This window comes from Aotus nancymaae, unplaced genomic scaffold (assembly GCF_030222135.1).
Source record: "Aotus nancymaae isolate 86718 unplaced genomic scaffold, 86718_ANA_hifiasm-v0.15.2.pri h1tg000062l, whole genome shotgun sequence".
Taxonomy (NCBI): Eukaryota; Metazoa; Chordata; class Mammalia; order Primates; family Aotidae; genus Aotus; species Aotus nancymaae.
In genome coordinates, this window is record NW_026988476.1 from 32430312 (window position 1) to 32443126 (window position 12815).

Sequence of the window (12815 nt, forward strand, 5' to 3'; positions counted from 1 at the left end):
TCCTTGTGTCACAAATGCTTGCTCAGGGCTGTCAACTTCTGTTTTTCACCTGAGAGACATCTAACATCTAAAAGCACAAACTATGTTTGTAAAAACCAAAAAGTAAATCTCTACATAGGACAGTACTTATAAGCAGACCTATTGATACCACCTATGATATAATTAGTCTGTTTTCTTTTGAAAGTATCAGAGCAGAAACATCTTTGGTTAACTCTTTCCTCTACATGCAGTATAAAATATTCTTACATGATGAGATTGTTTATCTCTGGATCCTGATGAGTTTGTCAACCATTTAGAAAAGGGGGCAACACACTGGAAAGGTTGGGGAAAAAATGGAAGGAACCAAGAAAGAGAGAAAACATTCAGTTGCCACATTCTCACTGTCAGTTTCAACTGCCAACAGAGAAATGCCAATAAGAAATAAAATCACATACACATACCACAGTTGTAGCCTCATCAGCTTTTCCAATGATTACTACTAGCATATTTCCGACTAAAGGGGTTGAGATTTAAAGCTAGCTACTTTTAGCACAGTTTCGCTAATGCAACAGAGAAAAGTACAATTTCTTCATTATCCTCCAACCCTCCTGCCAAAAAAGTGAGATGAGAAAAGCAAAGTAGAATGGCAATTTTTTTTTTTTTTTACTATCTCCAGTAATGGGTATAAGCAAAGAATGGCAATGTTTAAGAGATGTTTTAAAAATCTGTCAGACTCATCATTATCATCCAGTTTATCCACTCTTACTATAGGGAGAGAAATATGTGATTAACATGACAAATCTTTGAACCAGTACACAAGCACATCCCCATAATTTTTTCCCTATTACAAAATCTTTTTAAAGTGAAAATTAAATAACCTATCTTGGCTTGTTAAAGACTGCTAACCCTTGGATTGTACATAGGGAAGGCAAGAAGACTCTGAGGTGTCACATGCCAAGAACATATTTTCAGAAAATGAAGATAGGCAAGGCCCAAGTGTACATGAGGCACACAATAGAAAAGGAATTTCACCATCTGTGATCTTTAAATTACAAATGGAGAATGAGAAAGAATGAGTCTATATAAGCATATGTCTCTCTATATATTTATAAATATTTATATAATTTATCATGAAGACATGCAAGTAGTGTTATAGCAACTATTATACAATATAATACAGAAGGATTGGTCTTCCAATATTACAGTTGCTTCAGATAAACAGCAAATATGTTTTATCTATTGCATCCCTCTGTAGTGTTTGAAACTGGAGAGAAATTAAGATTCCACACTATGCTACATTTCTTATAAGAGACGTTATATGCCTCAATAGTGTTTTGAGTTTGTTTTTTTTAAAAAGCTCAACACAGATAAAGAGAACAAGAGAAGTTCAGTGCAGCTTCAGGGCAGTTTTGATGCAGCATTAGAAGATGTTCACTTGGGGAGGAAATGTATTTCTTTTTTTTTGTTTCCCAATTCAACCGTACGGGGTTTGGCAGCAAACACAAGGTCAAACAAAGCACAGATGTTTGCTAGAAGGCAAATTTCAACAACAAGCAGACCAATTTACCTGACCTTTTACAACACAAAACACCTAGAGAGTATAAAAGAGCCCATTTAAAATGTCTGGTATACTTTCATTTTGCCTGATTCCTGTTAGAAGAGTGAGATTAGAATAAGTATCTTCCTCTTTACAGCTTCATAAACTGAGATTATATGAAAATCAGGCCAAGAAGCCCAAATATTGAGCTAAAACACAGGAGAAGCAGGTAATAAAACATTAAAAGAGAAATATTTAGCCTAAATTTATTTCCCCAGATATTAATTCCTTATTGGCTAAATGTATAAAACACAAAGTTTGAGGATTCTAAGCCTCAGTAATACATCTAATTTATTTCTAAATCTCAAGTTACATTCCAAAGCACTGTGCTTCCTTAGTATCATCTTGGAGGCTGATATTCAAACAGCTGGAACTCAGAAGACGTAAGGAAGCAGTCTACTCTGGTCAGTTTTCCTTCTACTCAAGTTTCTAAAGGAGGACACTTAACAGGGAGGAAGGGGGTTCTTCTATCTTGAAGGCTATTCCTCCACATTTTCTTTCTCTCCTTAAACACAAAATCCTGCAAAGTAGCTCTAGTTAGACTTTTCTTTCCTTTACCTAAGTTTCTTACTTTTCATAATAAAAATATAGTAGGTTAAGAACTGTTGCTCTAAAAAAAAAATCAGGGAACTAAAAAAAAAGTAATTGGATTTGAAAGTACAATTAGGACCATAAAATAAAAGCAGAGAGACTGAATCAAATAAGACATACTAAACTTAAAAAAAATCTGAAGTCCAGGGAGGGTACTAGAAATGAGGCAAGTGAAGGTGTTCATTCTCAATACACAAAATAAACACACAAGCCAAATATAAGTACTGGCTCCCTGGCAACAGACTTCTTACATAATATAGTATCTGATCAATGACTCTCCAGGGTGGGAAAGTTTTGAATGAAAATATCAAAGAAGGAGTTTCACTTTTGCTATTTAATCTTTGAGTTGAGGCTTAAAAAAATTAGGCAAACTCCCTAAAATTCCATTCTGTCTCCTGTCCTCAACTCTTGTTTCAAAGGCAGCTTAAAAATGAGAGCTCATTTTAATTAGTTTCTCCACCTTGGATTTTTGCTCTATTTTTCCTTCTTGTACAAAGACGTCGATTCCTGATCTGCTTGCTGCCTGCCTTAGGTAATTCATTATCATGTATTTATGTCTTCTTATAAATAATTGATCATGTTACTTTCCTTTGCAAGAGAAGATCAACACTGATTTTTTTAAACAGACAGTACAGGGACACACATGCATCAGGGTTAGGAGGAAGATCTCACACCTTTCAAAGAGATGCAGCCTGGCTCCTATCTGCTGAGTTTATTGGCTGGCTTACTCTTCCCTGGGGGGGTTTTAGTGTTGGCTGAGTGGTGGTGGAGGCTGCCAGATCCTTTCAGGCCATTCTTGCTGGGTTTGCAATGCTCCTGTTGGCAGGACCTCCTGGAGGACGAAGATCCTGAGTGGCTGGGAGGTGACTTGCTTCTCCCCAGATGTGGGGATGAACTCCTCTGGTCATGGTGGGGCCGTCCAGCCCTAGATGGTGAGGAACTAGACGTGCGAGGCAAGGATGAGCTTCGAGGAGAGGCACTGGGACTCCTGCGAGGGACAACTGGACTCTTGGGTGGTGTTTTGGGGTTGTGAGGAGATCCTGGACTCTTGCACTGAGTAGTGCTCCGGGGTTTCTGAGATCCATTTTGAAGAATTTGGGCCAGGCGGGAGAAAAGGTCTGAGTCAGAGTTACTACTCCCTAGGACTTTATATCTGCGTAACCTTAAAAGAACAGAGAAAATATATTTTAATTTTAATTCATTTTGAGTGTCCCTAAAAAGTCACAATGTCCCAAATCATAATGTGAATGATGTGTATAGAAATCAAAAAATAGACTAACAGGATAATGGGTTACTCTTTCATATGCTAGTTGTATGAGCCTGGAAAAATTCTTTAACCTCTCCCAGCTTTCAATGGGAATACTGTCTATCTCACAGGGTCACTGAGCAGACCAAGTTGCAGTGACCCAAGTACTTAGATGAGCATCTGCCATGAAGAAGCCTTTAAATGATATTAGTTCCCTTCCTCCTACGTCATGTTTACTCTGCTAATTTTCAGATGAATTTAAGTGTTTCTAGGATGTTAGCACATAAGACAGAGAGTAAACCATATTGCGTAAGGATACTAGGACAGGGATCCTGCAAACACGAAATCCCACATTTAAGTCTTTTTTTTTTAATTTTCTTTTTTCTGCCAAGGATCTGTCACCCAGAAGTCTTCAACATGAACTACACTCAGCAAGAGTAGGAACTACAGATAAATGTACATTCTACTCATTTAATAATTTCCAAGAGAAAAGAGTAGTTACTGGTTTCTATGGACCACAGTTTCTATTCCTGTCAATGGCCTGGGATTAAGGAGGGTGGATGCAGGAACTGACTGCCCAACCCACGCCCCCATTCCAGCAACTGAGCTTGGGCCTCAGATTTTTTTTTTAAACAGGGTCTTGCTCTATCGCCCAGGCTGAAGTACAGTGGCGTGATCACAGATCACTGTAGTCTAGACCTCCTGGGCTCATGCAGTCCTCCCACCTCAGCCTCCTGAGTAGCTGGAACTACAGCTGTGCACCTATAGTGCACACCTTGATAATTTTTGTATATTTATAGAGACAATTTTGCCACATTGCCCAGGCTGGTCTCAAACTCCTGGGCTCCAGCAATCCTCCCGCCTCAACCTCCCAAAGTGCTGGGATTACAAACATGAACCATAGCGCCTGGCCCTTGGGCCTCAGAATTCTAAGAGTATTCATATGAATAGCAAATATCTTCTTTGCCCTAAATGTCCTTCCAGTTTGGCCTAAGAATCAAATAAAATGGAACATTAAAAAGTGTGGTCCCCAACCTTTTTAGCACCAGGGACCAGTTTTGTGGAAGACAATTTTTCCACGACGGGGAAAGGAGGGGCAAGGATGGTTTTGGGATGAAACTATCCCACCTCAGATCATCAGCCATTAGTTAGATTCTCATTAGGAGCATGCAACCCAGATCATCAGGCATTAGTTAGGTTCTCAAAAGGAGTGCGCAACTTAGATCCCTCCCATGTGCAGTTCGTGCTCCTATGGGAATCTGATCCCACTGCTGATCTGATAGGAGGCAGAGCTCAGGTGGTAATGCCTCCTGCTGTGGTGCCCTGCAGTGGGGGGGGGGAACCTGCTATAAAGCAGTCTACAATGTATTTAGTGGGAATGCCAACTTATATAGTGAGAACGACCCTAGGGCAAAGGAACAGACAAATGAATAGAACAGAGCATTGAATCCAAAAAGATCCCCATGTTTCTACAGGAAATTAGTATTGAGATATCATTAACTACTTGGAAAAAAACTTTGCATCATATGTAATAATATACTTTAGTCAGATAATAAATTTATACACAAAGCACAAAACAATAAAGGCACTAGAAATTAGTACCTTTTAAAAAAATATTAGGGTTGAAGTACCTTCCTACGCATGATATAAAACAATTAATTAAAAAATTCAGTTCCATGAACACTAAACAAAAGGCACTACAACCCAAGTTAAAATTCAGACTAGGATAAAACATCTTCAATATCATTTGCAGAGAAGGGAGTTAATTACAGAAAGTAACCCAGGTCGGGTGCAGTGGCTCACGCCTGTAATCCCAACACTTTAGGAGGCCACAGCAGGTGGATCGCTTGAGGTCAGGGGTTCGAAATCAGCCTGGCCAACATGGCAAAATCCCTGTCTCTACTGAAATACAGGACTCTGTCTCAACAGGAAGAAAAAATAAAAAGTAACCCAATAAAATGTTTTGACACGAACACAGCCAACAACTCATAAAAGGATCCTCCTACCTCAGCCTCCTGAGTAATAGGGACTACAGCTGTGTACCACCTGTGCCAGGCTAATTCTTGTAGCGATGAGGTTTCACCATGTTGCCCAGGCTGGTCTCAGACTCCTGGGCTCAAGCAATCTGCCTGCCTCAGCCTCCCAAAGTGCTGGGATTAAAGGTGTGAGCCACCGCATCCGGCCCTGAAAAGCACTCTTCACTGGTTTACCACCTCCCAATATTTTTCCCTCTTCCTCAAAATATAAACATCCTGTGGTCAAATATATTAAGAGAATATTTAAATAAAAAGCATAGCATGTAGTAGATACTAAAGCAGTCTCTTTAATATGTATGGTTGTATATAGTAAAGGCCTAGGGAAATTTTCTATAGGATTTTTTTGGTTTAATTCATTATAATGAAGATAAACAGCATTGTTACCAGGGTCCATTTATCAAATCATGGACAATGTATTCTTCACTAGCATTTGACATCATAATGGCATTATGAATAACGAGATTCTGACTGAACAAAGCTAGAAAATTACCGATTATCCAAATGCAGTTGGAGACAGACATAATCTTTACTGCATGCTAGGCAATGTACTAAGTCCTAGATGTATGTGGCTTTATTTCACCCTCCCAAAACTCTTAAGCAAGTATTTTACCCATTTCATAGATGAGGAAATGGAGGTTCTTACTGCTAGAAAGTAGGACAGCCAAAAATTAACATGGATCAGAGAAAATTCTGGGAAGACAGTAGAATAGGAAACACCAGGAATCTGTCTCCCCACCTAGGCAACTGCACTGGCAGACTCAGTCTGATGTAATTATCTTGGAAATCTGGAGTCTACCAAAGGCTTTCAACTTCCAGGAAAAGGCTTGTACTGTCATTTACAGTTAATTTTAGTTTATTTCAGAACTTAGCACAGTAACAGCCCCCATTCTCATAAGGAGTGCACAACCTAGATCCTGGGCAACAGAGGAAGATTCCGTTTTCAAAAAAAAAAAAAAAAAAAATGGCTGGAAACTCCCCAAATGTCATAAAAGACATGAATATACAACATCCCAGAAGCTCATCCCCAGCCCTGTGGCAGGCAACTGTGCACTTACTTCTGGAGCAGTTTGCACACAGCTTACAAGAACCAGGTGGGCAAAAAGAACCCTGTCCTACAAATACTGGGGATATGTACTCTGATTACTCATTGCTGCCTCTTAGTACAGAAGGACAGAGAAAGATGTGGGTGGTCAGTCTTACACTTTTCCCCATTGTTAGAAACTGGTTCTCTTCTGGCTGAAGTGACTGCTAGGGGTTTAAAAGGGCTAGTCCTCTTTTTTCCCTTCCATCATTTTTCTTTTTTCCCTTCTTGGGAGCCAGATATTAAAGACTTGTATATTCAAAAGCAACCACACATACTGGGGAAATGAGAAAGCTACTATGCTTATTCGGGAAAAAGTACAGACTCAGAAAAGGTCCAAGACCTTAGGTTTATATCTCAGGCTGGTCCTCAGCACAAAGACAGTCTACACTCATCAAAAAACAAACAAACAAATTAGCCAGGTGTGCTGGCATGCACTTGTAGGTCCAGCTACTGGGAAGCCTGAGGCAGGAGGATCACCTGAGCCCAGGAGTTAGAGGCTGCAATGAGTCATGACTATGCCACTGTACTCCAACCTGGGTGACAGTGAGACTGTCTCAAAACAAAAAGAGGCCAGGTGACATGGCTCATGCCTGTAATCCTAGCATTTTGGGAGGCCAAGGCGGGCAGATCATGAGGTCAGAAGATTGAGTCCATCCTGGCTAACACAGTGAAACCCTGTCTCTACTAAAAATACAAAAAAGTAGCTGGGTGTGGTGGCATGTGCCTGTAGTCCCAGCTACTTGGGAGGCTGAGGCAGGAGAATCATTTGAACCTGGGAGGTAGAGGTTGCAGTGAGCCAAGATCATGCCACTGCACTCTAGCCGAGATGACAGAGTGAGACTCTGTCTAAAAAAAAAAAAAAAGAAACAAGAAACAAAAATAAATAACCCCCAGCAAATCCCAAGGAAAGGGGAAAATCTGATTTTCAGAGTTACCACATTATTAGATTCAGATATCCAATTTTTAATAAAAAAATCAAAAAGCATACAGAGAAACAGGAAGGTATGGTCCATTCAAAGGAAAAAAAAAATAGATCAACAGAAACTGTACCTGAAAAAGACCTGATGGCATATCTACCAAAGACTCTGAAACAACTATCTTAAAGATGCTTGAAGAACTAAAGACACAGAGAAAGTCAAGAACACAATGTATGAACAAAATGGAAATATCAATAAGAGATAGAAAACCTAAAAAGAACCAAAAAAATTTGGAACTGAAAGGTACAACCACAAAAATAAAAAATTCACTAGAGGGATTCAAAAGCAGATTTGAGCAGGCAGAAGAAAAAATCAGCAAACTTGAAGACAGGACGATGGAAAGTATTGAGTCTGAGGTATAGAAAAAAAAAAGGAGTAAAGAAAAGTAAAGAGTAAACGGCCTGTGGGACCATCAAACAGACTAGCATGCACATTGTGGGAGTTCTGGAAGGAGAAAAGAGAAAGAGGCAGAGAGAATATTAAAAATTAATAAATAAACAATGGTTGGTCGGGTGCAGTGACTCACGCCTGTAATCCCAGCACTTTAGGAGGTCTAGGCGGACAGATCATAAGGTCAGGAGAAAAGACAGAGAATCTTCAGATTCTCAAAAAAATTATCAGAACATTTCTCACCAGAAACACTGGAGGCTGAAAGTACGTTAGTACTTTAAAGTACTTCTTTTAAAATACTAAAAGAACTGTCAACTAAGAATCCTATATCTGGCAAAACCGTCCTTCAGAAATGAGGGAGAAATTAAGATATTCTCAGATAAAAGCTAAGGGAGTTTGTTACCACCAGAATTGCCTTGCAAGAAATGCTAAAGGGAGTCCTGTAGATTGAAAAGAAGAGACGCCAGACAGGAACCTGAAGGCATATGAATAAAGATCTTAATAAAGGCAAATACATGGACAATTATAAAAGCTAGTATTCTTGTAAGAAATCTATAACTCCACTTTTTGTTCTCTGCATTATTTAAGAAACCAATACTTTCTTTTTCTAACACTGGTTTGTAACTTCACATTTTGTTTTTTATATTAAGAGATTAATGCATTTTTAAAATTATTAGTTTATGTGTTTGAACACACAATGTATAAATATGTAATTTTGTAACATCAACAGTTGAAAGGTGTGGAGCTGGAGACTGAAAGGAGCAGAGCTATTGCATGATATTGAAGTTAAGCTGATATAAATCCAAATGAAAGTGTTGTAACTTAAGAATATTAAATGTAACACCCATGGCAACCACTTAAAATAGCTGCAGAATATATACAAAAGGAAATGAGAATTTAAATGGTTTGCTACAAAAAGTCAGCTAAATACAAAAGAAGATAGTAATGCAGGAAATGAAGGGCAAATAGCTGTAAGGCTTGTAGAAAACAAATGGCAAAAGTAACTTCCTCCTTATCATTCGGCATTAGAAAAGGAAATTCTGACACATGCTACAACACAGATGAACCTTGAAGATACTATGCTAAGTAAAATAAGCCAGTCACAAAAAGACAAATACTGTGTGACTGTACTTCATAGGAAGTATTCAGAGCAGTCAAAATCATAGAGACAAAAAGTAGATTAGTGATTGCCATAGTCTGGAAGGAAGAAGGAAATGGGGATTTATTGTTTAATGCAGTAGTCTCCAACCTTTTTGGCACCTGGGACCAGTTTCGTGGAAGACAACTTTTCCATAGACTGGGGTAGGCAATGGTTTCGGATGAAACTGTTCCACCTCAAGATCATTAGGCATCAGAGTCTCATAAGGAGCATGTAACCCAGATCCCTCACATGCACAGTTCACAACAGGGTTCACATACCTATGAGACTCTAATGCCATGGCTGATCTGACAGCAGGCGGAGCTCAGGCAGTAATGCTCACTCACCGGCCACTCATCTCCTGCTGTGTGGCCTGGTTCCTAACAGGCCACAGGGTGTGGCCTGCAAGTTGGGGACCCCTGGTTTAACGGGTATATAGAGTTTCAGTTTTATAAGCTATTAAGAGTTCTGGAGAGAGATGGTGGCGATGGTTGCATAACAATGTGAATGTACTTCATACCACTGAACTGTACACTTAAAAATGATTAAGGTCCAGGCGAAGTGGCTCACACCTATAATCCCTGCACTTTGGGAGGCCGAGGTGGGTGGATCACGAGGTCAAGAGACTAAGACCATCCTGGTCAACATGGTGAAACCCCGTCTCTACTAAAAACACAAAAATTAGCTGGGCATGGTAGCGTACACCTGTAGTCCCAGCAACTCAGGAGGCTGAGGCAGGAGAATTGCTTGAACCCAGGAGGTGGAGACTGCAGTGAGCCAAGATCGTGCCATTGCACTCCAGCCTGGGTAACAAGAGCGAAACTCTGTCTCAAAAAAAAAAAAAAAAAAATGATTACGATACGGCCGGGCATGGTGGCTCAAGCCTGTAATCCCAGGACTTTGGGAAGCCGAGGCAGGTGGATCACTTGGGGCCAGGAGTTTGAGACCAGCCTGGCCAACATGGCAAAACCCCATCTCTACTAAAAACAAACAAACAAACAAATACAAAAATTAGCCTGGTGTAGTGGCAGACGCCTGTAATCCTAGCTACTCAGGTGGCTGAGGAAAGAGAATCTCTGGAAGGCAGGAGGCAGAGGTTGCAGTCGACTGATATGGAGCCACTGCACTCCAGCCTGTACGACAGTGAGACTCTGTCTCAAAATAAAAAAACAAAAACAAAAAAAAAAATGTTAAGATGCTAAATTTCATGTTATATGTATTTTGCCACAATAAATTGGAAGAAAAAAAAAGAATTAACCTGGATCAATCTTATTACTTCCACTGCACTAGGCTGTAAGGCCTGGGAAAGGGAGGAAAGAAAGATACCAAGAAGCAGGCAACACAGAAATGATACCTTTGATGGAGTATATAAAGCAGATATAGAAATGGTGTTACACTTAACACAGGGAGAGCACACAGCATTACCTGGCTTCTACTCCAGGCCTTGTGGGTGGCTTTCCTGGTGGTGGCCGAGGAAAGAACTGAGATGAAGTTGAGCTATTGACTTGATCTGTGTTGACCCATGAAACTGGCCTTGGAATTTTGCTCTTTCTAGACTGGGAGATGATGGGTGACAGAAAGCTATCTTCAGCTGACCTACTCAGGTGAGAATCTACTGTCAGTCTTGAAAAGGGAGTGAGGACTTCCTCCTCACAAAAGGAAGCAGGAACAGTAGCTAGTTTCTCTTCTAGCAATTTATCAGAGGCACTTGAGAGGTCGCCAAGGAAGGACTTGAATTGTCTTTTTTCCACCAGAAGCTTGACTAAGTCTGGCTGATAAGATTTCTTTTGGAGGAGCTTTTCTTTTGCAGAGACTGGAAAGGATGATTCCAAAGTTGAGTCTATCTCTTGTGCTAAAACAGGGATTCGGCTGTGTCTAGTTACAAAGGATGACCTAACCATATCCTTCCGGGTTGGGGCACCATGTTCATTCTCTGAAACACAATGAAACAGTTCTCCATTTCTAGGGGCAATTTTCTCTCTCTTACCCTCTTGGTGCAAAAAAGTAGAGAAGTCTCCTTGATGACCCGGCAAGTCTTCATTCATGATGTCATCATCCTTAGATATCTTACTTTTTTGCATTTCTGCCACGTGGCCTATCTGACCTTCAGCATGTGGGTCAATGTCTCTGGGAGAAATTTCTGAAGTTCCAACTGTCAGAAGCTTCATTACCTCCTTATTTTTGTCTTGATTTGGCACCACACTAAAAGTCTGTGTTTTTGTCACATCAAGAGGTTCAGTAGTAGCTGAGTGATCCTTTTCCACCATTAACAAATCTGGGAGACAGGAGAGCTCAACACAATGCTGCCCTCTACTTAATTTCTCATCTTCATTATCTGACTCTAAAAGGATGCTTTTCTCTTCATTCTCCCCAGGGAGATTTTCAAATTCTCCCACAACCAGTCTTTTATGATCAGGAAGTTCTTTTGGTCCCAGATCTTGAGATTGGTTACTTTCTCTAAAGTTGGGTAACATGTCATGACCAATGTGATCTATCTGAAGCCCCAAATCTGTTCTGCTTCCTCCACTAGGAGGTTCACCCTCTGTCACAACCAAGCCAGAGAAGTTTTCCCTTGGAGAGTAAAGTTCCACAGTGGGCTCCATGGGCTGAAGATCTTTCTTCTCTGGCTGCTGACCATAGTGAAAGCTTCCTGAAGTTGACTGCGTAGATGCCACAGAAGGTCTAGGAATTGTAATCTGGAGAAGGGGGAGAAAAAATTAAAATGTAATTATGTAAGATATCAATAAAGATATTGAGGTTTAACACCTCAAATTATAATTTATAGGAAGAACACAGATGTTGACCAGGTCTGCCCAACTTACATGAAAAATGGAACAATTCTGAATAACAATGAATGACACTCAAGCTACCCTACTCAGAAACTGTGCAGAACAGTCTCTCCCTGTAGGTTTATCCCTGCCCCTTCTTTGGTGCGCTTTAGGCCCTGGAAGACTAATTTCTAAGGACTGCACCTTCTGTGCTTCCTTGCTTTCTGATTTGTGGTTAGATCTGCTCAATGGATGGTACCAACAGAGAATCAGAGGCTTACAGGCAAGAGAAGGCTGGGTAATGATTCTTGCTTCCCCACTGAGGACTGTGGTGTTGGTGATGGCTACATTCCACTATCCTGGCCACAGCTCCCTTCTTGTGGCCTCTCTCTCAGCTATCACTCTCGCCAGGTTCCGCAAACAGCTACTTCTACTCCCCTTTCAGTACTGATGGTAGGAATGGCTCCCTCTGTTGCTGGTCCCATTGGCTCTCTTAACTCTGCTCATACATCTGTAAAAAATTCCTTACATTAAATTATCTCCAAGTCCCTTTGAGTATGCCATCTATTTCCTGCCAGAAGCCAGATATAGGATTATAGGAAAAAACTTATTGGCAAATAATTGTTCATTGAAAAACTCCAAATTTTCATGCATTTTGTTGTTTTCCATAAATTCTATTAAATACTAGATTATATCTTCCTATAAGTAAAGACATACAAAAGTATTTACAAATATTTCATGATTTCTCAATTTTTCTTTTTCTTTTTTTGAGACAGGGTCACTCTGTGTCACCTAGGCTGGAGTGTAGTGGTACGATCTTGGTTTACTGCACCCTCTGCTTTCCAACCTCAAGTAATCCTCCCACCGCAGCCTCCTGAGTAGCTGGGACTACAGACATGCACCACCACACCTGGCTAATTTTTGTGTTTTTTGGAGAGATGGAGTTTCACCATGTTGACCAGGCTAGTTTCAAACTCCTGAGCTCAAGTGATCCATCTGCCTGAGCCTC

General features: G+C 40.4%; 1 protein-coding gene across 5 annotated transcripts in view; it reads right to left on the reverse strand.

Moving 5' to 3' along the window:
* Positions 1 to 1985: 1985 nt before the first annotated feature.
* TTBK2 (tau tubulin kinase 2) overlaps positions 1986 to 12815 on the reverse strand; it is a 159293-nt gene continuing 148463 nt past the window's right edge. For all 5 annotated transcript variants that reach the window (XM_012442310.2, XM_064365958.1, XM_064365957.1 and 2 more), the window contains 2 exons: positions 10464 to 11734; positions 1986 to 3329 (listed from right to left, as the gene is read on the reverse strand). In XM_012442310.2, the coding sequence (XP_012297733.1) occupies positions 2867 to 3329; positions 10464 to 11734 (1734 nt within the window). In that variant the 3' untranslated portion in view covers positions 1986 to 2866. The remainder of the gene's footprint in view (positions 3330 to 10463; positions 11735 to 12815) is intronic.